Below are 24134 nucleotides of genomic sequence, written 5' to 3' on the forward strand. Positions count from 1 at the left end.
TGCAAACACCAGGTTGTCTGAGAGGAGAACTGCTATGCTTATGCAGAACTTTCTTTTCCCACAGTTGATACATCACAAGTGTAATCTGACCCTCACACTATTAGCAAGTAAAATACATAAATCTTTCAAAAACTCTTAGATTCGTACCAAACTGAGGAAGCTATTAGACTGACTAGAAATAAAAATGTTCATAAGTGGATGCTAATTCTTATTTATACTGAGTATTCAATATCACTGTGTGTATTGTGTCACTCTTCCTCCTGGGTACTCCACTAATAAGTTTTTCTTATTATTTTTCACACCAAGGGATGAAAAAAAGATTTTTTAAAATAAGAGAACTATGAACATCTTCCCATATCATAGCCATGTACAATCAAAAATATGCAAAATACCTGAAGCTTTTAAAGTCATATTAAAAATCAAAGAGATTTTTTTTCCTCCTTACATTCAGTAACATCACAAGCAGTGGTAGTAGGCTACAGTACACAGATAACTAGTATGAAAAAATGGAAGGCGCTTTATACTTTATCCTGAAGAACAGCTGAAGGTGAAGGGAACCATGTATTTTGTATTTGATGTGCATTGAAGTAGGCTCTCTGTTCACGCGCTGCTTTCTATGAAACTGAAGTGAGTTAAGGTTTTAATACAGTTGATATCCTGGTCTTAATTTTCTTTTTCAGTGTTGCTAGTCAAATCATCATGGCAGAGGAGCTTTCACCTTGTACCTTGAGCAGATGTTCACGTCAGATTTACATTAGATTAATAACATGAATAACTCAGTAGACAGTAGCTGTAATTAAGCCCAGTAGCTGTAACTCAGTAGCTGTAATTAAGCCCAGAAGTCTGAAAAGACAGCGTGAGTATTGAACAGACAATCATATCTGTTGGATCTAACATTTTCTTCTGAGGATTCCCTTCATGTCCTTTAGGCTCTGGAGCCCATTCAGAGGTTTGAGCACAAACCTCTCAGTAATTCCTGGTGAGGTGCATGCTAACATGGAGAAGAGAAGCCCTTTAATCCTGGTTAAACATTCATTTCAGGACTGAAATGTCCCGCCCTGAACACTGCTTTGGGTATTTCCAAGAATTAATGTGTCTGTATAAGCACCTTGTCTAAGTGAAGAGCTCAACAGAACTCTTCCTGCGTTCTTCCACCACAATCTTCAGGAAATCTCCTATTGCATGCCATGTATGTGTATACATATGGCATTGGGACAGTATTTACACTATAAAGGATTCCAGATTTGGTCAGTGGAACTGAGGAGGATGGGCTGTAAAATGAGGGAATTTATAGGACTGTCCTGTCAGGCTAAGCTCATTCAGAGAAACTACAGACTTATGTTCTGATATCAGGAAAGAACTTGTCTACAGTTAAGTCTTTGCTGTCGTAATTCCCTCAACAGAAACAATTCCTTTTGAGACAGAACATAGTTGTGTTAAGAGCTGTACAAATTTGAATCAAGATCTAGTTTTATTTCATAGCCTTTTTTGAAGACATTTTATCATATTACATATTTATGGCCAAGCATTAAATTTTTCCACTATGATAAATTCCTACTTAATATATTAATTTTTCCTCTTAGTCAACATAATTATTTCAATCAAGGATTTTAACAATATCTCCTATTCCTCAGAGGAAAGAAGATTTCTTTATGTGAGTGTATTACTCTCCTTCGATATTTGTAAGCATCTGTGTGTAGTTATGCATATTGCTCTTCATTCTCAGTGTTTTATCCTTCCAGGAATGTAATTTAAATTCATGTAAGTTAAATTACCGAGTTTTTACATTAGTATTCAAGCTTATTTGGTCAGGAAGTGAAAATAGGGAAGAATTTGGAATTGTAGGAGGAGCTTGACCTCTGTTACATGTTTAATCACTTGTCATAAGTATACTGTAATAGTTTTTAAAATTGCAGTGTTCTGGCTAGAATACAGAATCACAGAATCACAGAATCAATCAGGTTGGAAGAGACCTTTGGGATCATCGAGCCCAACCATTGCCCTGACACCACCATGTCAACTAGACCATGGCACTAAGTGCCATGGCCAGTCTTTTCTTAAACACAGCCAGAGATGGTGACTCCACCACCTCCCTGGGCAGCCTGTTCCAATGCCTAATGACCCTTTCTGAGAAGAAATTCTTCCTAATGTCCAACCTGAACCTCCCCTGGCGAAGCTTGAGGCTATGTCCTCTTGTCCTCTCGCTAGTTGCCCAGGAGAAGAGGCTGACTCCCACTTCACTACAACCTCCCTTCAGGTAGTTGCAGACTGCAATAAGGTCACCTCTGAGCCTCCTCTTCTCCAGGCTAAACAACCCCAGCTCCCTCAGCCATTCCTCATAGGTCATACCCTCCAGACCCTTCACCAGCTTGGTCACCCTCCTCTGGACTCGCTCCAACACCTCAACATCTTTCTTGAAGTGCGGGGCCCAGAACTGGACACAGTATTCAAGGTGCAGCCTCACCAGTGCTGAGTACAGAGGGACAATCACTTCCCTAGACTGGCTGGCTACACTATTCCTAATAGAGGCCAGGATGCCACTGGCCTTCTTGGCCACCTGGGCACACTGCTGGCTCATGTTTAGCCGGCTGTCGATCAGCACCCCCAGGTCTCTTTCCGCCGCACCGCTTTCTAACCACTCTTCCCCCAGCCTGTAGAGCTGCATGGGGTTGTTGTGGCCGAAGTGTAAGACCCGGCACTTGTTCTTGTTGAACCTCATGCCGTTGGTCTCGGCCTATCTATCTAACCTGTCCAGATCCCTCTGTAGGGCCTTCCTACCCTCCAGCAGATCAACACTCCCGCCCAGCTTGGTGTCATCTGCAAATTTACTGAGGGTGCACTCTACGTCTAGATCATCTATAAAGTTATTGAACAGCACCATACAGCCCATCCTACCTCTTTCTTTGAATTCTGCTTAGCACAGTTCCTAACATCTTTGTTTCCCGCAAATATTGTGTATTTGATGGCATATCCCTAATATTCTGTGTGGAGTATGTAGAGCGAGCTAGGAGAAAACAGAGCAAAAAGAAAGTGAGGAGGCATAAAAAGGCCAGGACAGTCATTGCATTGACAGGGAAAATGAGGCCATAATAAATACAATGGCAAGGATTTTTTTGTTGGGTTTTGCTTGTTTGGGTTTTTTTGATTTCTTGTTGCTTTAGGCCAAGGAGTGTTTAAATTCACTTTTATTTCTAGTTGCTGCTTTGCCTTCTGGACAGAAGATGCTACTTTTTTATATGCAAGCAGTTTAATTTGCCACATAGCTGAAATTCTTTCCTAGTGAATATGTGAAATATTATACCCTGAATTTGCAATTAATATGACAAATGACATCGTTTTTGTTCTATTCCCTGCTAAAGGTGCTTCACAGACAGAATCATTCCAACTCAATTAAGTGCTATTTTAAAACTAATTAAAAGACATTCCAGAAACTTTTTAAGTCTTACCCTCATCTAAAACAACCTGACTTGTTACATTATCTTTGTGCCCACATGGCCACAACAGAAAATTTCTTGTGCTACTTTCCATTCCTGTGATGAGTTGGTGCACGAACTCATCAAAACATCTGACGTCTACGTTGATCACTTTGCAGACTTACATGGCAGGATACCTATTTAATAAAAGAAAAATGAGTGAAGTTCTGTAACATTTCCTCAGTTGCCATAGAAACCATTGCATCTTATATAGGATACTTGACTGCTTTTGGGTCCCCATCCTTTGATATGCCGAGTGGCTTTCTGCAAGCCCTTAATGTCCTCATCGCCTATTGAAACTGCAATCAAAATCAGGCAACAAGAACTTAAATGCTGCGACCTGAAGACAGGCAATTTCTATCTTAGCTTCATCTACTCAAATTACAACCTACTACAACTGGATTCCTTTGAACAGTCTGCAGCAATGAAGAGGTAAACTACCCACACAGAAATCAGGGCCCCAGTTCAGTGTGCTGTAATTGACTCATATGGTGGGACCTTACAGGATCAGATGCTTTCCCTGGCAATCAAATGCACTTTCTGAGTTGTGGGGAGCAAACTTTTTCATCACGTTTATCAGTTCAGCATTGGTCTAACCTCAGCTGAAAAAAATGGCACCATTTTCCAGGAAAGCATAACTGACGAAGTGCTGCCTATGCACTTAAGCCTGCAGAACCAAAATCCCAGCTGACACAGTATTTTGAGTCATATGCTGACCTTAGTATGAAAGGGAACTTCAATTAGATGTCTATTGTGTTTTCAAATATAGAAGAATGGCTTTGTGTTCAATGGATTACCCCACTGATTAAGACAAGGAAGCAGATGCTGCAAGATGCTGCATATAGAAGGGAAGAATTTAATTTCTCCCATTTTATTGTAATTCAAAATCTATTCCACATACCAGAGTAATCAATACATAAAGTAAAAACCCACAAACATATTAGGACCATGAGAATTTCCCAGTACACAGAGGTATTGGTACCTATGTATAATGAAACTCCCAGCACCTTCCGTGTCCCAAAAAACAAATAGAAAGGATGGGGGAGGGAGGAGAATCATGAAGGGAAGTCTTTTTATTTTCTTCTTTTCACGTGAAGGTTTATAATTAAAGGGGAGAGTAAATTAATTACATGAATATTAAAAGGTTGCTCTTCTATTCTAACATTTGGTCACAAGTTGTCTAATGAAAAGGAATGCAGGCTGGAGGGCTGCCATGCCTTTGCTTCTTTCTGCAGAGGGCCACAGGCTGAAGCAGTGATTGTGCGTGACAGATTCTGGGAACAATGAGCCTGCGCACAGATCATCCAGATGGAGCATGCTTTTCTAAATTACACCAACAACAGGGTGGCCCACAGGCAAACAAAATAGTTAAACAATACATAATAAAGTTTTTATTTGGTATTTCCTGTGAGCCTCTGCCAGTTGCCAGGGAGTGTACTGTATTTTTCTTTTGCTGTATTAATTGTTGACCACAACTGGCAAAGACCCAAACTAGCAGGGACAGATAAGGGGGGAAAAATGGCATCTGGACACTAAAGCCTCAAGTGTACTGGGAAAAAAAAAAGCACAAAAAATTACAGCATATATCTGGAATTTTCCAACTAACGATGTGCGGATGTGGTAGCGCTAGGGAAAAAGAGCCAAACTGAGCCTGCTTTGTTCACTAAGAGAGGCCCCCCTGTAACATTCCTTTTAGCTGTGCATACTTTGGCTTCAGTTGTGCAGTTTTAACTATATACTGTGTATGGAGCAGTTCAGTTGTTGCTGCATGAATCTAATGATTTTGTTACAAGAAATAAAATTATGTCAATGCATATGCATTTTTGCTGTTGTGAGATGTTAAAACAGAAGCTGTGTTTTAAATGTTAAATTATAGGTGTTAAGTTTTCAGAGGAAAGAAGGAGAAAATTTCATTAAGTACAACCCATCACAGCAACAGCTGCAAGGAAGAGACCCTCAGTAGCAGTGAATGTGCTGCCTTTTTAAACTCATCAATTAAATCAGTCCTTACAGTTATCTGGTTTAGGGAAAAGCCCACAATATAGCATTAACACTTGGATAAAAACAGGAGGCTGCATAAACATGCTAGTTTGATACTGTTTTTCTATTTTCCTTACAAGCAGTTAAGGTATTGGCATCTTCCTAAGGAAGTTTTACACTCCTGATTTACTATACGCGATGTAGTAAGTGATTTTGCTACTACTAGTACACAGCAAAGGAGAGAAGAAACAAGAACAGGTTGCTGTTATTTTCTTCTACAGGTAAAATACCCTTGCAGATGTTGGGCAGCCTCTCCAAAGAAGATGAAAGTTGGTGTGAAGACTGTCAGTATGTATAGAGAAGAGAAGCAACTGTACTGGGCAGTGACAGGGTTTGCGGCTACAGTAGGTCTGTAGTTCAACTGATGGGAAAGAAATTATTGTTATGAGCTTAAATTGTCATATATTTCTATGGCATTTTTCAATGTACATCTTCCAGTGTCCAGTGGCCCTTGTTGCCACAGGCTTGTTTTCACTTCCCAACTCACATGTTCTTTCTGGCGTTAAGTACTTTGTTTCTTTCTTTGTTTGTGTTTTTGGTTTTAGGGCAGATTTTTTTGTGATTGGTTTTAGCTGCAAAATATGGAAGTCATCTATTCCATTATTTCATTGTACATGTGCAGTATTCTTCTGTAAGCAAAGTATATTGAAACTTATTCAATATACTTTGAATTTTATTCAATATACTTTATATATTGGAATTTATTCACTTGGCATTATATTCATATGCACGCTAGTTATCAGCAGGGCTGAACCTATGGATCAGTCACATAGATTCTTCAACCTGAGCTAGCAGGTTGTGTGGCTGTAGTGTGGCTGTTGTAAGTAGCTGATTAAACTAGAAGGCAGCAGGATGCATTGCCAGGGGTTTCCCAGTTTCCCATTCATCTTCCAACACACAACTACTGATATTCCTTCCTCTCAAACCTGTATTCCTACCTCTCCTCCAGCCCAGTCTCCTCTCTCTACTAAATTTAGCTCCCACCCAAAATCTTCTGTGAAGTCTGCCCTCCCTCTGGGCTCCAGACATGCCCCTCACCAACTTCACAGTCTCCACTGCTTTCACCTTCAGGCCTTCCTCAGCAGTCTCTATCTCCTTTAAAAGTTTTTGTCTGATCCCAGTCTCACATGCCTTACTGGTCATTTTTCCTTCTTCTTCCCTCCATAGTTCATAGTCTTCTTTCTCAGTCAGTGTCGGTTACCCCAAGTCTCCACACATACTCCCACTCCCCATTGTTCTTCAACCCAACAAGGGGATGTCTTAATCTCTTCTCTTAATCTAGCTTCCCCCAGTGTCTCCAGCTATTTTCATCTCTGTGTCTGAGTCTGATGATAGGTTCCTCTTCAAAGATGGGATAGACCATTTATAGAGTAACAGGCTTTCTGCACTCAGTCAAAAGCTTGAGATACCATGATATCCCACTGAGCCCCCTGGAGCTGGCCTGAAGCATGCTCGTTGAAAACAAAACCTTCCAACAGTGTAATAATTATACACTAGTATAAATCCTTACTGAGCATGTGCTGTTTTTCAGATTTATGACATGGCCAAATTTGGAGCCCAGTTTTACAAGGACAGCAAGAGGCCTCTCCTTGACATAGAGGCCAAGTTCCACAGCCCTTGTTCCAAAACATGAGGGCACCTTCTCAAAAAGAAGGTCACCAAAATTTAAGATGGGCAAACCATATATTGTTCCCTAGCCTCACTCATGGAAACCCCTGAAAGGCTTCAACTGAAATATTCCAGTAAAGCTGAGTATATTCCAGAGAAATCCAGCATGGAAAATGTTATTGCAATCAGTGAAATTTTGGTGAAGTTAAAAACTGCTGAAAACAGAGTCTTATACGAATAACTTCAGTAACAGGCCAAGCTAGAAGCTTGAATGTATTATATACGTGCTGCGTCTGATGGTTGTCCCCTACCAGGAGGAATCTGCAGAGTTCTGAGAGAGTCTCAAAGGGTTCTTTCTGTTTCCCTCAGTAAAAGCCAAGGTGCAAAATCACTCAGTTTTTACTAATATGTGTGCTGTTTCCTATGCATGGATCCCTTCTTCATACCCTTATAACCAACCATTGTGTATCCTACCACATGTGGAAACTGATTCTTATTCACCTTAAAGACCCTCTACACATTTCCAGTCCCTAATGGCATCAGTAAATGTAATTTATTCACAATTAGGGACGTCAGTTGGGAACAAGCTGTCAAAGTGGTGTAAAAACACTAGATGAAGAAACGGGCCAGATCTATGGTAGAGATGAGCATGGCTAGCTACTGATCACTGACAAGCATGAGACTCCTTAAGTCCCGTTGAAGTCAGCGAAGTTCAAGAGCAGGTCTGTGCTTAGCAACATAAACGTACTGATACCAAAACTCCTTTCCAAATTACAGATTTGTCTTTTTCTCTCATGAAAATGAAAAATCATGTAGTCGCAACCTAGTGAGCTACTATTCACCATAAAATATGTAAAACTTCACTGGAAGTCAGGTTAATTAGAATAGGCTTCATTTCCTGTAAGTACACTGGTTCCTTCTCCAGTCGAGGACAAGGAAAGTCTTTTAAACTTTGAAAAAGAAGCTGATTTATAGATCACTTATTATGGGAGCAGTAAGTAATCTACTTTGTACTTGCCTGAGATGTAATTGATTAAAATCACATTTGTGCCTCACGTGTGAGCTACAACACATGGCATTCTTGTGTACAGCATTTCCCGGTCCACTGTCGTTCATCCCAGGTCCTAGAGACAGGAACGACAGGATGGTTAGGAGAGGTCATCTGCAGTATGCTACATTATTTTTCAGCCTGAAGATTACACCCCAGAACTGTTTTAAAAAATACTGTGAGTCTCCACATAATTGATTTCAAGGCATGTTGCCAAACTAACATTTCAGTTATTCAGAAGAAGCACTAGAGGCCTCTTTTATTGTTACTGATAACACCTTTAGTGTAACTTAAAAGATTTAAAATCCATTCTGGTTTTCTTATTAGCTGTGCTGTTCACTTCTGTTTTCCTTCTGATGGATTACACTAATGGGTTATTTTATTCTTGTTCCTACTTCGTTTCCAACAAGTTTCATTTTCAGATTTCTTGCAGTAGCCCAAAACAAAACAAAGTTTATCTGGTGTTTAAAGATGCTTTGTAAATAAAAAAGCTTAAGAAGGGGTCATTTAGACCCATGTTTTGTAAAAGGTTCATATTACAAAACTTAATATTTTAAATTCAGCCTGAGAGTATCCTTCTAAAAGCAATCATACTGTTAGCTCTTGAAAACACTTAGTTTCTGATCCCACAATCATTCATGATTTTAAACAGCAGTAACATAACTTCAAGATATTAACAAAAAAGAAAAATATTCTAAACTAAATACTTTCTTTGTTTGCTATCATTAAAAATTCCTTTTTTTTGCAGACTACTACTATCCTAGAAAAAATAGATATAGTATTTATTAGATTGAATTGTATACTCTCTAGAAAACATAGGTTATTTCTAATTTCTTGTTTCTACTTTTTAAAATATTAACGATTAAAACGAAGAATAGATCTAAATATAAATGATTCCACTGTCTGAAGATGTCTTCCTCTAACCACCCAGAGCTTCCACTGAAATCAGTAGGAACTCCATGCGTATTTGGAGTTAGGTTGGAGCTTTTTATGAGATGTCCACTTGGCTTTTTTAACACAGCCTAATAACATTAGCCTTTTCATGCATGACATTTTTTGTCTCAGAAGAATACATGAGGGCCTATCAGCTTGTTATGTACCTTCTCTGCCTTTAGGTTTAGACCCTTAGACCATGCAGCAACTGTAGGGACTATTGATCTGTGTCGATCTCAGAGCTGTTGGCACTTGGGTTTGGTCTCTCTGCAGAAACTCTAGCTTCTAGCACTGCTTCTCTTTTCTCTCCTCCTCAGCATCCATGGAGCCACACATTGAAGGATTTCCTGACCACATGAGGATGTTATTTACAGGAATTCCTCTGAAGGTTCATGGAGGGGGGTAGGATGTTGCTGTCACTATGTGGCTCTTAATGCTCTGGAAGTTTTCTGGAGGTGGCAGGCACTCTTATTCCCTTGCAGGGAATATGTAGGGAGATTTTTGCAAGGAATGGTTGCTTCTGAGAACAGATCTTTCTGGGGAAAAGGCATGGACAAGCATCACGATGATGATGGGGAAACACATATAGACTATGAAACTGATTATTCCAAGGTCAGCTGGTAGTAAGGTTGATGTTATCACAAGAGCTCTTGTCCCCCTCTCTGAGATCATTAGAACATTTACAGTAGTTCTTGAATATTAGTTCCCATTTGATTTATTCTCCCTTTTCAAGGATGGATTACATATTGCGATGAACATTTTAGAAGGCCTTTTTTGTATGTCCATTTTTGTCATTTTTATAAGGACTCTTCCTGAACAATTAGGAGCCATGAGTGATTCACGGAGCTGCAAAAGGGATGTGACACAGGAGGAGACCTCCTGAATATTGTATTTTTCATTCTCAGGCAGGAGAGGGACAAAACCTTTTAAAGAAGTAGATCTCCATTCCACACTGGGTGCTCCGTTGTGGTGTATCTTCATTGTACCAATGGCAGTTCATCCTGTCTTCAATTTTAAGTATCATTCCTCTCCCAAGGAGACCCCAGGAGGAGGTACTGCCACTACCAGCAAACAATATTGCTACCGATTGGCCAGAGAGAACTTAAACAAATCTCGGTAAATTGGATGTTTCCTTCTCTCCTGGAGACTCAGTATGCTCATGTTTCACAACCCCTGTGCCTGTAAACCGATGTCCATTGCCTGAAGCTGACAACATTCACTTTGTAAAGTGCAGAACACAGCTAAACCCAGTTCTGGACTATTAAAAATATGTCTCAGTGCCACAGCTCCAACAGCAGATACAGAGTGCTTATATTAGTCCACACTCCCTTAACCACTGCTGAAATCGGAGTCTGTCAAACAGATGCCTGGAAGTGGATTTGGACTCTCAGAGAAAGTGTTTCCTCTCTAAGGCCTCTATGCACACAGTGTGCAAGGGGTTAAGAAGGGAGCTACTTTGAAAACAGAGGCAGAAGGTCATTGGCGGCAACAGCAAAGACTCCTACAGCCTGCCATGGAGAGCCTTTCACCCGGCATTTCCCACCCAGGGGATTGTAAACATTGGCTCACAGCCATGGAGTCCTACAGAACTTCTCTTTACTTTCCGCATATACATTTATACGTCTTAATGGAAACTGAAGCACTGCAACTTATTCCTGCATGTCCAGAACGAGAGAGGGAGCTTCTGTTCAAGTTAAAGAGATGAGGGAAAGAGCCATTACTCATGCTGGAATTTGAAAACATAGAGATATGCTTGTTTAGTGGTACTTCACATGTAACATAGCTGCTGTTCTCAGGCAAACTTTCTCAACTCACAGGAATGTGTAGAATGCTGTCACTTAATCAGAATGCAGAAGAGCTCTTTTATCTGTCATTTGTTAGTAACTAGCAATATCGTTCTTATCTCGTTGTCCTTTAGCCTGATGCAGTGCCCTCAGACATGAGAACTTGTAACATGAAAGCACTCATTACCTTGAACATTCCTGTTTGTACTGTCTTAAGCTATTATCTCTTTAGCTTAAATAAGATGCTTTGTATCAATTTTGAGAGAGAGGAGTCATCTGTAGAAGTCTGTTCTACAACATCATTTTCACAAATAGAACATTTTATATTATTATAAGCTATAACCACTCTGGAGCAGTGTCTTCAGTGATCTAGACTAATTCAGATCTTTTTTATCCAACTAATACAATATGTTATCTGTAATTAATTTCCCTTGGAATCTGACTTCTTGAAAATAACATAAGTTAATCATACAAGCTTTGAAGTTGAAATGTGAAAATAAAGCCTAGCAAGGTCTAGTATTGGACCAACTGTAATATCCTGGCTTTCTGCTAAATCTTCAGATTTTTAATATCAGTTTAGAAAATCCTCTAGTGTTTATTAGTGGAGGAAATTTTCTTTTGGATTCTTTAAAAATCTTGGGCTTTGCTTTGTACTGTGAATCCTAAGTTTTGGCTACTGAGTAGTGTATCAAGTAGCAAGGGAGGAGATTTTGCTTCTTTCTCCACAGAACAAGACTGAGTGCCATCTTCTAGAGTTTTTATGAGTCCCATCCGTTAGAGTCAGAGAGATGGAATACAATCTGCCTAGATCGAAAGTAGAATCCAGCCTGGTTAATGTAATTAATGCCTGCTTTTATTTTTATCCAGTGATGGTCTAATGTAAAATGCATACACATTCCAGAGAGCAGTATCCAGAAACTCAGCTCCTCGCCCCTTCCAGCTGATTGTTCTTAAGCACTCAGCTACTTTCAGACACAGTCTTGCCCCATGACTCATATACTCCTGGCAGAATAGCGACTTGGCTTCAGCAAAGGCAAGCTGTCACACAAAAAAACCCTAGCTTAGTGGTCAAAGTATTTGCTTGGATGTAGGAGGTGCCAATTAAGTCCCCTTCAGGATGAGTTTCCACTTTGAGATTAACATAATAACATCTGTACAAGAAGTTAATGTGGATGCAAACACATACTGCTTCCACCACCACTCTTAGTTAGAGGCTTCACGGGGTAGGACTCCATATGGACTTCTGTTGAGAATTTCCAGTTATCTAGGGTGTCTGTCTGCCTGAACATGCATCATACGCAGTAGAGGTTCAGCTGAAACGCAGATGCTTGTTTCTCCAGCACAGGCCTTTCTAATGTGTGTAACCATCTACACTTAAGACCTATAGACACTTTCAGACTAAGAAGAGGAATTTGATGAGTAAAGATGCCTACAAAGCTCATAGCTTTGGAAAGTCAGAGGATTGTGCTCAGCATTTTATTGGTCTTAAGCTCACAAAGCTACTTAAATGTGAGATTCAGACAGCCTGAAGACTCCCCTTGGTCTTTTTGTCCTTTCTATCCAGTCCTTGGTTTTGCCATGAAACTATATGTCTACAGCAGATCCTTGTCCTGCTGGTATTTACTTCAAAACTCAACTCATTTCTAACGATCTGTGGTATGTTTAAGTATGTATAAACACATACACCTATCCATATATTGCATCTGTATATAGAAAGTTCATCTTTTTCTTTTTTTTTTCTGGAAACCTGTATATCTCCAAACACCTTTTCTCATTTGTTTTTAGAAAGATGTTTCATGAGGGTTTTGTTTCCCAAATGTGATTTCAAGGAGCCCTTGAAAGGCGTTTCATAGGAGTTTCATCTCTATGGTACTATTTACATTGTTATTTACTTCAGTTTACAGTCATGAATTTATTTAAAGCGATAGTAAAATCTACTGCATTCAATTTTAAATGTAGAACAGATTTGCAGTGTTTAGAGTTGCGCAGATTCTTTATGCCACAGATGTAGGAACATCCAGCTTCACGTCAGCCATCATGGTGATAATAGGATTGAATTCTGCACCTTGTGAAGTAGCGAGGGCAGGTACATCCCAAGAGGAGCTTCTACTGCAGAGAAGCTGCCTTGTTTGCAACCCTGGATTCCCTTTGGGGTTTGCTGTAATACACGAGGTTTAACTGTAAGCTATTGCTTCACATGAGCATCACTGACAGATGTTGCTCCACCAGTCCTGTTATATACTATACTAGGCTATCAATGAAATTGGTACTTTGCATCCAGGCCCCTACTCAAGTCTTGGTAGAGGCTGTATCACTAGGAGCACGAGTTTCCGCTTCCAACAGAGGCATCACAGCTCCATTCTGCTTTGGGAAAGGAGAGCTGCGTGGCTGCATAACACTATATTAGGTTCTATGGGAGTTCCCACCATACCATGCCATGCTGCTGGGGAAAGGTTACAGCTCTTAGTGCCACTGGTAGGTGAGTGCTTCTAGGAGTTGATGGGACATAGAAGTGAAGAGAGCACAAAGTTACAACAAGAATTTTTAACAACTGTAGCAAAAATGTAGTAGAGGTATGAAATTTCTTGTACGTATCAGCTTTATAAGTTATCCAGACAAATATCTTCATTTTAGATGTGCCAGAGACTACTCTTGTCCAAATCAGACTTTCAGTATAAAAGACATTTGGAGAAATATTTTCAGATTAATTGGGACTGAGCTTATTTTACCTTCATTACACATTCTGGGTAAAGATCAGGTAAGTTCTTACTCAGCAGCTAACCTGCTCATGCACACATGTCCTCTGCTCACCCTGCCATATGCAAACAAGGTACACCTCTCTTACTTATATGCCCTGATTGCCATTTGTATCCTTACTTTTCTGTTCAGCTCTGTCCATTAGCTCAAAGCACTGCATTAGTTCATAACTTTCATTCTCAACTGAATGAAAACAGTATTTTGTAAAAATTGTTTGCACCAAGTTTCCCCATTTTTAGAGTCCCAAGCTGAAAAAACTTTGTTTTATTCATAGTAGTCTATAACAATTCAGGATCCTAAGAGAATTCTGTGCTAAACCCTCACCCAGTTGTTAAATTTGACTCAAAATGGTAGAGAGTATTTCTTTTTGAGAGTGACTCATTTGTTCAGGCCAATTTTGATGGTCGTATTCAGTAAAAACTTTTTCATTCCACCTTCTTTCTCGTCTAGAAGCAGCTGTAGAGTCCACGGTAAAGCCTCTCACCTAGAGAACTGGAAGTATTTAATCCATTCTTTGAGGCAGTATTTTCTTTGTGCATCGTCTCCTTTTGTTAAAGATGGTTTGAAACAGAAATGGGCTCAAGTTCCATGGAAGAGAGGTCTGTGGTGGCTTTCATGGTTTTGCTTTATTTAGGTTTTTTCTGTTCAGAACCGAAGTCTAACACAGCACCCCAGGAAGCGGGGAGACTTTTTTCTATTAACCAGACTCTATTTTTCTAGTAGCAATGGAAAGCTGGTCTTCATTATAAAGCCAAACCATAAGTGGCAAGTCTCAGATTCTCTAGTCTAGCTGTGATGAACTCGGGAAGAGACCAGGCAGTCACAAGGGCAGCTTCTGGGGATCCCAGCATGGAGCTGACCATGGTTTGGTCCATGGCACAAGTTGGAGCTACATGTTCTCCTTCTCTCAGGGACTGGGCATAAGTGATGTGAAAGATTGTAAAAGAGCTGGATTCCATGCAGTGTGAATATGTAGGGTGCTAGATGAGTTGGTTTTGTGGCTACCTAAAGATGTAGAGTAAAGCAAAGCAACTGGAACAAGGCCCCAAGACCTGGTACTAGAAATTATGACTGTTCCCTCAGCTAGCTAATGCCAAGAGGTGACTGACACGAGTGGAAATGTGCCAAATTGCTGCAGCCAGATCCAGAACAAGACCTGTACTCCAAGGCAGAGTCACAAGCTGCCACCTTTTTAATGCTTTGTTTCTTTTGGTATTGTGGAAGGAATTCTCTTCTTTCTTATATTAGATGTTTAACTTGATCAGTGTAAGAAGCCAATGGTGTTTCTTTCTTTCTGCCTTTGTGTTTTTTTCAGCTGTGAGATGGATTATTAGAATTTGCTGTTTCAGTCTACAAATTTTGTTTGATTATTGAGTCTTGAAGCATGACTGAAGAATGGCTACTTTTTTTTAAAGCATGTCACTCTCAGTGTTGTCAAGTATCTCTACAGGTAAATACATTGCAATATCAGCACAAGCCTCATTGCATGCAAAGCTGACCACTTCTCTAAAGAGCTGAACTGTCCCATATTCCATAGAAGGGTGCTCTGCAGCTCAGAGATTAGGGCATCATGGTTTTGATTTTAATACACAACAAGCTCTGTCAAGTCTTTCTTTGACTTTTGTGGGCTCTGGATCAGGTATGGCAGTGTTGCTGATATTATTTTTGCTTCTTTCTTTTCATATAAAGACAAAACACTTTTCAAGTGAAGTTTCAGGTAGTCTCTCAGAAATGTTCTCTATATGGTGTCAGTAGAGAATTCTATGAAATATTCTGCTTAATGGAAATATATTTCCTTGTATTAGTTTTGAGGTAAGTTCTGAATTATCACTAATGGTTGAAAACATTACCTCATCTAAGAGACAGTTTTCCTTTCTAGTAGCTATTGCATACAGCTGCTTAGTGCACAGAGGCTTTTGAGGTAAAAACCACTGAATGTAGGTAAAGTATCTTCCGCTAGTGTTTACATACACATGCATGATGTGCACACACAGACACACACTCCTACTGACAACGGATGTACCTAGAAATATTCTTCAGCCCCACCATCACACTGGGTTATGTGGTTCTTCCTGGAAATAAAAAAAGCAAAATTCCGATTAGTTTTGTGTGTATAAACCATCAAAGAAATGAATGGCTTCTTTATTTGTCAAGTTATCTTACAGTAGATGCTAAATCTTGCTTTCTTCAAAGCACAAATGTTTTAGCATCAAAAAGAGGAGATCACATTCTAAAATAACAACTTGATAGTAGTTGGTGCATGTGATCAGGATTTGTGTATTCTGTAAATAGATAATTTTTTGCTTGATGATTTAACTAATGAAAGAACAACAACGATCCTTCCACTTTTCACAAAGCAGTTAATTCAGCTTGTGCCTAAAACGGAGACAAGTGTGAATAAAGAGATAAAATTGCTATTACCATGTGCACTTCATGAGACCCATAGCACTTGAAAGGATGTCATTTTTATATATATATTAAACCTTTTGTCAAGAAATAAAGTGCTTTCTAAAAGCCACCAGGGTTGTTTGGTTCACTTTTACTTTAAAAGGGAAACTATTTTAATGTTTCTATAAACAGACAAAATATAATAATCTTTCTTTAAGAAAGAAACGTTCTGTCCAGCCATACCTATCACTGCGATGGAACTGAAAACACTTACCTAATAGTGGAAGAACCACTACTCAAGAAAGAGATTAACCAAATATAATTATTCAGGCTGATATTATCCCTGGAAACTAAAGCACATTCTATAATGTAGTGATTATTACCTTCTCCATCACGGTTAGAAATAATAATAGGTCTTCAGAGACAGATTAAAGAGAGCCCCAGGCTTGCTTTATAAACACAGCATGTGAACGATTTAAGGACAGCAATGGGAAAATGCAATAAGGCAGTCCCCAGCAAGTAAAGCAGACATAGTCCTCTTCCAAACGAGGGATGAAAAATGCATTGATGTCATTGTACAAAGGCTAAAAAGCCTACGCTGCCATCGCCTGTCTTGGCCTTATTACACCTTTTGGACAGGCGCGTTTTGGAAGGGCTGTCTCCTCATGCTGGAAGTTGCTGTGCAAGGTGCTGCAGGGTGCAGTGAGGCATCATCCCTCTCTCCCTTCCTCATCCTCCTCTCTCCTTGCTCCCTCATTCCAGCACACCCCAGACTACCCCTTACCTTGTCTCCTGTGACTCACACACACACGCACGCACACACAAAAAAAGTTTCCCCTGTATGGCATAGGTGTGCTGTGCTCCTGCAGGTCTTTGGGGTGTCCCTGGGGCGCATGAGGTAGCTGAAGGTCTGCCTGCACAGCGCAGAGCAGGACCACTGTGGGCTGCCCGTGGAGGCACAGAGCAGCATGCAGGGCAGGTGTCAGATCCTCCAGAAATGCCATCACCTCGTAACTGAGTGTCACCTGCCCTCTGAATTGCCACCTCTGCCCTGCTCAATCCTGGATGTCTCTCACTATTCCAAGCTGCAGGTAATGAAACATGATTAGCCAAATTCTTTCTTTTCCTAAGCAATTTTTAATATTACATTGACTTCATTTTAAGTAACGTTACACTGTCAGACCAGTGAGCCATTTTTAACCACATTCATTTAAGACATTACGTTTATTCTTTTCAGACCCTGTGGAGATTCAGCGTGGTATTTCTAGCAAGTGAGAGGGAGGTAGGTTAGGGAGAGAGAGTCTCTTCGTGGTGGAGATTGAAGCCAGGCTTCAATCAATATGCAAGCCTATATTTTTAGCCGTCTGTAATTCTGTCCTCTCCAACTACTCTGTGGTGAATGTGTCAGGCTTAGTCATACAGCTGAAGAGATATTTCTACAAAGTTTGAAGAAAGTTGTGCAAGTGATTTTAGAGTCCCAGACCTGAAGAAGAAGCCATGCAGTAGCAGCTCCACAGTGAAGCTGGAAAGATTCCACTTTAAATCTTCCAGAACAGTTTGAAGCGATAGATTTTTTGTCAAGTTGGGAGACCATGAAGTAACACTAGAGAGCTATACTCTACATACTGCACCATATATTCTATAGCTACATTTCTTCATTTTTAATCAAAAAGAAAAAATAAATGAAAAAGAGTCAAAAAGATGCCTCAAAGATAATGTGAAAGCCCTGTTAGTGGGAACTGACCAAAATAACTGAGTTTAAAAACCATGTTAGGGAACTTAAAAAAAAAAATTTACAAATAGTCTTTCATGAGGCTGAAATGCTTTAATCAATGAAATGAACCAGTGTCTAATGGCATATATTATTAACAAAATCAGCACCAAAAAGAGTACAGTAGAAATCACAATCACAAAAGCAAAAGATTTGGAAGAAGGTTTTTATTTGGATTCAAGGATACTTTGTTTAATTTAAGCATGTTGCTAATTGCTTTTGTGGCAGGATTTCTATGAAAGCTAGTATTTTAAAAGGTTTTATAGGCCTCTTCAATTAGGGTAGAATTAGTCGCATCCAGCTTTAGATGTCTAAAAGTAAGATGTCTACATGTGGGCCAGTCAGTTAGATTCTCCTCATAGATGGTCAGCAATTGCAATATGTCTTCATCTGACCTGTACAACACACTTAGGGTAAAATAAGATCAGTTGCTGGGTGAGATGAGGAGTGGGCTGTGCCTCCCCCACCCGTCACCCTCCTGGAGCCCCCTCTGAATCAGCAGGGATGAGGGAAGCATAGCAAAGTGCCTTCTCCCTGGAGTGAAAGGAAGACCCAGGGCCACAGCATGACTCACTGGCTGGTAGATTAAAGAGTGCCAGGAAACATCCGCGGGTACCGGACCTCAATTGTCTATACGGTTAAATTATTAGAATGGTTCCTGGCATGGTTTTGAGTTATGCCAACCAGCCTTTCCCCAGACAGTTCCTCAGCACAGTTAAGCATGGACCAAAGACCATTCCCAATAAGCAGTTTGCATGCGGTCACCTTTTTTGGGAGGCTGAGAATTTAATAACATGGACATAGGCCACTCTGTGCCTGTTGGTCTCAGTGCCAAAGGAACATTTCCTGTCCCATTTAATTTCCTAGCACAGACATAGCCGCTGTGTTACAGTCTGATCCCTGCTTTGTTCCTGTAGCTGTGCAACTGAGCGTTGGTCTGTACTTAAAGTCTGTGGCAAACTGAAATGTAGTCTTTCCTGTCTATGTTACTCAACCCCATCCCTAAACCTCTGTTTGTCTTTGTCTTTTTTGAACTGTATGTTATTCAGACAGCAATTATATTTGGAAAGGGCTGTGTATTGCGCAGATCCATTTAAATTAAGCAGTTATCCAAAAGTGAAAATCTGCTCTGCAAAATAAATGGAAATTAAATGAGACTGACACAATGGGTAGATCTTGTGTTCGCATTGCTAGTGAGCAGATACTTGCCACTAATTTGATTTTTCATCAGAAACAGCTACCAGAAAGTGCAGGATTGAAACTCCTGGGGCTAGATGGTCCCAGATAGCAACATCTGTCTGGTATAATAAGGCAGAAAGCTTTATTTCAAAATAAAGTTCTCTTTCTTCTTTTGACTCTCAATGTGTCTTTCCCCTTGCTTCTCAGCAAGCCCATTTCCTTCTTTAGGGGTCAGACACAGCCTCAGCAGACTTTTGCAGGTGTTATTTTCCTTTCTAATGCCTCTCAGATACACATTTCATTTATTTTCATCCTGAAGTGCTGCCTAAATCTGTTGACATTTGAATTGTTAGAAGCACTGATCTGCAGCTACTGATACCGTTCTTATCTGATACCACCCCATCTTATCTGGGTAGTGGAAACATAAACTGTGCACTGGAAAAGAAGCATGGTTACTCCTTTAGGTACGTGCTCCTTCCAGTGTATGAATTATTCTCAGTCTTTTCATATGTAGCTTAATCTATGAAATACAAATGTCATAGGGTATCCTCAGGACAGGCAGAGTGGGCTGAGAAGCTAAAGGGGGACAAGGAGCTAATTTGGCCCAGGAGCATTTGGAGGCAATTGGAAGAAGAAGGGACAGGGTGTGAAATCTGGGGGAGTTTGAGGGTGCAAGGAAGCAGAGGGGGAACGTGAGGGAAAGCAGAGCACATGGGACATGGCGGGGCAGCAGGCCACGTCCACCTGGGCATTGCACGTGATCAGCAGAGGGTTAGGCTTGTTCGGTGATACTGTCGGGGGGGCCGCTGGCTTGGGGCAGAAAGGCAGAAGCAGGGAAGAGGAGCCAGGAGTGAGGGGGACAGCTGAGAGGAACCTGGCTGGTGTCAGAGAGGAGCTAAAGAGGCCAGGCAAGGTGAGGAGAAGCAAGGAGGAGGCAAAGGAGGGAAGTTTATTAGATGAAAGGACTAAAATGGGACATGGTCACTAAAGCATACAACCTCCAAAGTATTTAGGAGTCTTGCGCTGAAGTTAGGATCTCCATCAGCATATGAGCATGAACCCCTTTTCCTACAGAGCAATCACCATGTGCCACATTAATGTGTGTGTCGGATTTTCAGGAAAGGCAGAATTTAAGTGAAATGTACTAATGCAGGTGCTTGCTTTTTTCATCCTAAAAATGGGGCTTTATCAAGCAGCTCTTTATCAAGTGCTCTGTCTTTCAAGGAGAGCCTGTTTCACTGGTGGTGTGGCTTACCTAAGCAAAGCATTTTTTCATTCTAAGTCAGAACCATGCTAAAGAGGAAGTGATGATCTAGTTGTTCAGCCTCACCATATCCTGTGTTCAGAACAATTTTAATTTCTACTTATCTGCAAATGTTAAAGGAATGTCCACAAATATTTTCTTGGTTTCTATGGTAAGAGAAAGAGTGTGTGAAACTCTGTGTCAAAACCACTGCATCATCTGCATCATCCTGTGCTTTTCAGAAGACCCTGACCACTAGAGGAGTCATCTGTGGCATTACTTATGTGCAAACTGACATTCAGTACATTTTGATCCCTTTCAGGTTCACATTTTGAAACACAGACTTGCCTATTACAAGCCAGAAAGGTTATTTGGCCACTTTTATAATTACAGAGTAACAACAGAGTATACCAAAACAGCTCAACACAGATTGCTTCCTCTCTGACTATGAAGCAATCAGGCGTTTGCTGGAATTTAACTGTAACACTTTAGAAATAATTTTTTTTTTAAGGTTTAAGTTCCCCAGTTACTCAGAAGTAAAATCTCCCAGTCCCCTGTGTACGCATGCATGGAGCGTAGCAGGGTGCGAGCGCTTGGGGAACTGTGCCAGTAAGAGGTCACGTGGGAGAAGCAGCTGATGTGCTGGGCGCTTCCGCAGCCGGCTGAAAACAGCACTGTTCCCCCTGAGCGAGCACCCGGGGGCCGGCCACGAGCTGCCACGCTCCTCTCAGGAAAGGAGCAGCTGTCCTCGGCCACATTTCCCTGGAAAAGGGACTTCAGTTTGGGGCATACATTGTCAGAACTATTCAAACTGCCTCACAACCACGCATCCCCCTGATCCTTTGCCTATGAAGGCGCCGAGCCTTAATGTGACAGGGCTGATGGGATTGGGGAAAATAAAGCACCCTTTCACTCTGTGTGAGAAGAGCCATGTGGATCTCAAACCAGGAATCGTGAGGTTTGGTGGTATTCCCACAGATCCGAGATCACACAGCTCTTGCTCCTGACACTGCACCCAGCCATTGAGAAACAATAATGGGTTGAAATTGTTATATCTAATTTCTCAAAGCAACATTTCTTCAATAAGCATTTCCACAAATGTCCTGAGAGAATAAAAGTGCAGTTCAGTTTGAGAGACATATCTCCATCAGGAAAAAATATGTCTGTGTTTTAAGGAGGAATCCTATCTGACTCAGATAGGGCAGCTCCGGTAAAAATCCCTGACCTCCGGTTGCATTTGTGTTCTTGTCCTGGAGAGAATCTCTTGAAGAAACTTCTCTGGTTTTTATAGAGAGAAATATTTTGCAAAAGCATCACTGGTATGGTACCAAATCAGGAACAAGACAAATGGAGTTAAATAATGCCCAGCTTCCACACAGGAATCTGTTTCTGTAGACAGGTATCTGGAAATCTAGCTTGCCAGTGCAGTACTTTGCACTGTGTTATTGAACTGTTTCAAAGACAAATTTTATGAATAGAGATCAAAGCGTTTAAGAGGACTGTTAGCAAATATGACCACTTGTGTAAATATCCGTGAACCTCCCTTCAATCGCCATTCAGTAGTTCCAAAGGCTGTCAGGGCATGTAATGATTGTAATAAATGTTGTATTTGCTTTTGTTTCAACTGGCTTTGACCAGCAAATTCGGCTGATTACTTCCATTGTTATTTTTGCTTAGAAGACAATTATATTGTTATCATTAAAAAAAACCACTCTTCTTACACATTTCTTTATACTGGTCTTGAAATTCAGAACTCACTATCCTAGTTAACATAATTTTACAAGTTATTTTCATTCTTATCTTTGCACTTGTTTCTTTGCAGTGTTTTTGCTTTGTTTCATGCTCCTCCTGAATGCTGCATCTCCCACCTTTGTGTTTGTTGGAGAAACAAACCAATAATTGTTGAGACCCTCCCTACCCCCAGATTAATACTCAGAGTTTTAAATTATAGCACACTAAGAAAATAATGGTATTTAGCTGATGATCATGTGTTGTTATGGCTGGATTATAACTGTATTCAGGAGCAGGATACTCCTGTGGCTCTAAGATTATATTCTAGCAATATAATAGCTCACACAGGACTCTGAAGAAGCTCCTTATGTTCTTCTGTAAATATACTGACCATACAGTCAGCCTCATCTGTATTTGGTCTACTTGTGGGAAACAAAAGGATAAATATAAACTGTCCCATCTCTGTTGTGGGTCCCATGTGCAGGACTCATCAAAGTACATCGATGGAGCAGTGCCAGTAAAATTCCCACTGGGTCTCTACAACACGTTGCGACATGACCACCAGGACAAGAACAGCCTAAAAGCAGATGCTTTACGTGGCATATGTCCCTGGGAAAGAGTGTATCATTTGGAAATAAATCGTGAGAGAAGTTAGCGCTGGTCTAACCAGCAGCACGTGGGGACAGACAGTCACACAACTGTAAAGGTCAGGAATCTGCCAGGGATCCCTGTGCTGTGTCGCTTAGTTGAAAACTGACAGTTTAAGGTACCTCTGTGTGTGAGGAAACCACAGTGGACAGCACTAAATGCCTTTGGTAAGGGACAGCTTTGGGGAGGGTTTGACTTAATCTGTATCCAACTGATAAAAAAAAAAGTTATAATTTCTTCAGTTTCTTCAGAGAGAATTTTTAAGACAGGTCAGAGATGTTTACCTAGGTTGGCCCATACACTTGAACTAACCCCATTTCTTTTACAAGAAATAATACATAAACTATGAAGGAATTAGGACAGACATGGGCTTCAGGTTCTGATTTGTCCTATGGGTAAGCCCACAGTATTCCATAGCTTATTTGTTTCCAGTTTGGCTCTAGTGACTACATCTAAGGGGTCCACAAGAATTGTTTCAAGAAAAGGAGGCCTTGTTCAATAGACTAACATTTGCTCTACAGAGACTCCAAATCTCCACTGGAAAGTGTTTGGGGTCTGTAAGTTGCAAAAGCTTTGAAGACTTGTTCTGGTAGTGTGCTGTGATTTTATGATATCACACCAACGCTGTACTCTGTTATTGTATTTTTGTTGTACCCTGAACTGCACTCTTCTTGACAAGAAGTGGTCTCACTTCCCAACTCATCATCACTGCTGCTATCCATACTGAGATTTTCCATACAGGACCCTTTTCCATGCACTGGCCAAACCAGTTTGCTCTAATCTGTGAGATTTTACAATTTGGATTAAACTAAATGGGAGCTGTATACACAACACTTAGGAGGTTGTAATTCCATAGCTAAGCATGCTCTCTCTTATGCTCCTTTTTGTTTTACAGGTTGTTACTTTGTGGTATAGAGCTCCTGAAGTTTTACTTCAGTCCAGCTATGCAACACCAGTTGATCTTTGGAGTGTTGGCTGCATATTTGCAGAAATGTTCCGTCGAAAGTAAGATATACAGTTTTATTTTCTTCATGTTTTTCATTTGAAATAGGAAAAAATGTGCAGTAATGTCTGGTACAATACACTGGATCATGTTTACATTGGAAAGGCCTGATAGGATGTTTTATTTGCAGTGCAAAATGTAAATGCCCCTTGTGGATTCATACTTGTTGCCATCTTGTAGTCTTTCTTTTTTGATGGGAGTCTGCCTCAGCTCTTGGTAAAGCCTGTATGAGCATTGTTGTACTCCTGTTACACCTGAATCCAAATGCAGATAAAAGTGGGCTAGAGAAGCTGTTGATCAATTTGAGTAATGCTGTTTTCTGTAAAGGATTTACCCTGAGGAAAGTAGGGCATGATGGTCAGCAGAGTCTTCTTGCTCTGGAGTTTATGCATTGGAGCATCAGGTGTTTGCTGGTAGTTCCCTCTTGGCATATTCAAAATCTTAGAAGTCACTGTAAAGTTGATTTCTAGAGGTGGGAAATGGGTAGGATTTTTTTAAGAATAAGCTATTTAGCCTAAGTGTAGGGTA

The 24134-nt window shown here is 40.5% G+C and overlaps 1 protein-coding gene across 3 annotated transcripts in view; it reads left to right on the forward strand.

Annotated features, from left to right (window-relative positions):
• CDK6 (cyclin dependent kinase 6) overlaps positions 1-24134 on the forward strand; it is a 143957-nt gene that overhangs the window by 72926 nt on the left and 46897 nt on the right. For all 3 annotated transcript variants that reach the window (XM_068404465.1, XM_068404466.1, XM_068404468.1), the window contains exon 5: positions 23499-23608. In XM_068404465.1, coding sequence (XP_068260566.1) covers positions 23499-23608 — 110 coding nt within the window. The remainder of the gene's footprint in view (positions 1-23498; positions 23609-24134) is intronic.

Source organism: Nyctibius grandis, chromosome 7 (assembly GCF_013368605.1).
Source record: "Nyctibius grandis isolate bNycGra1 chromosome 7, bNycGra1.pri, whole genome shotgun sequence".
Lineage (NCBI taxonomy): Eukaryota > Metazoa > Chordata > Aves > Nyctibiiformes > Nyctibiidae > Nyctibius > Nyctibius grandis.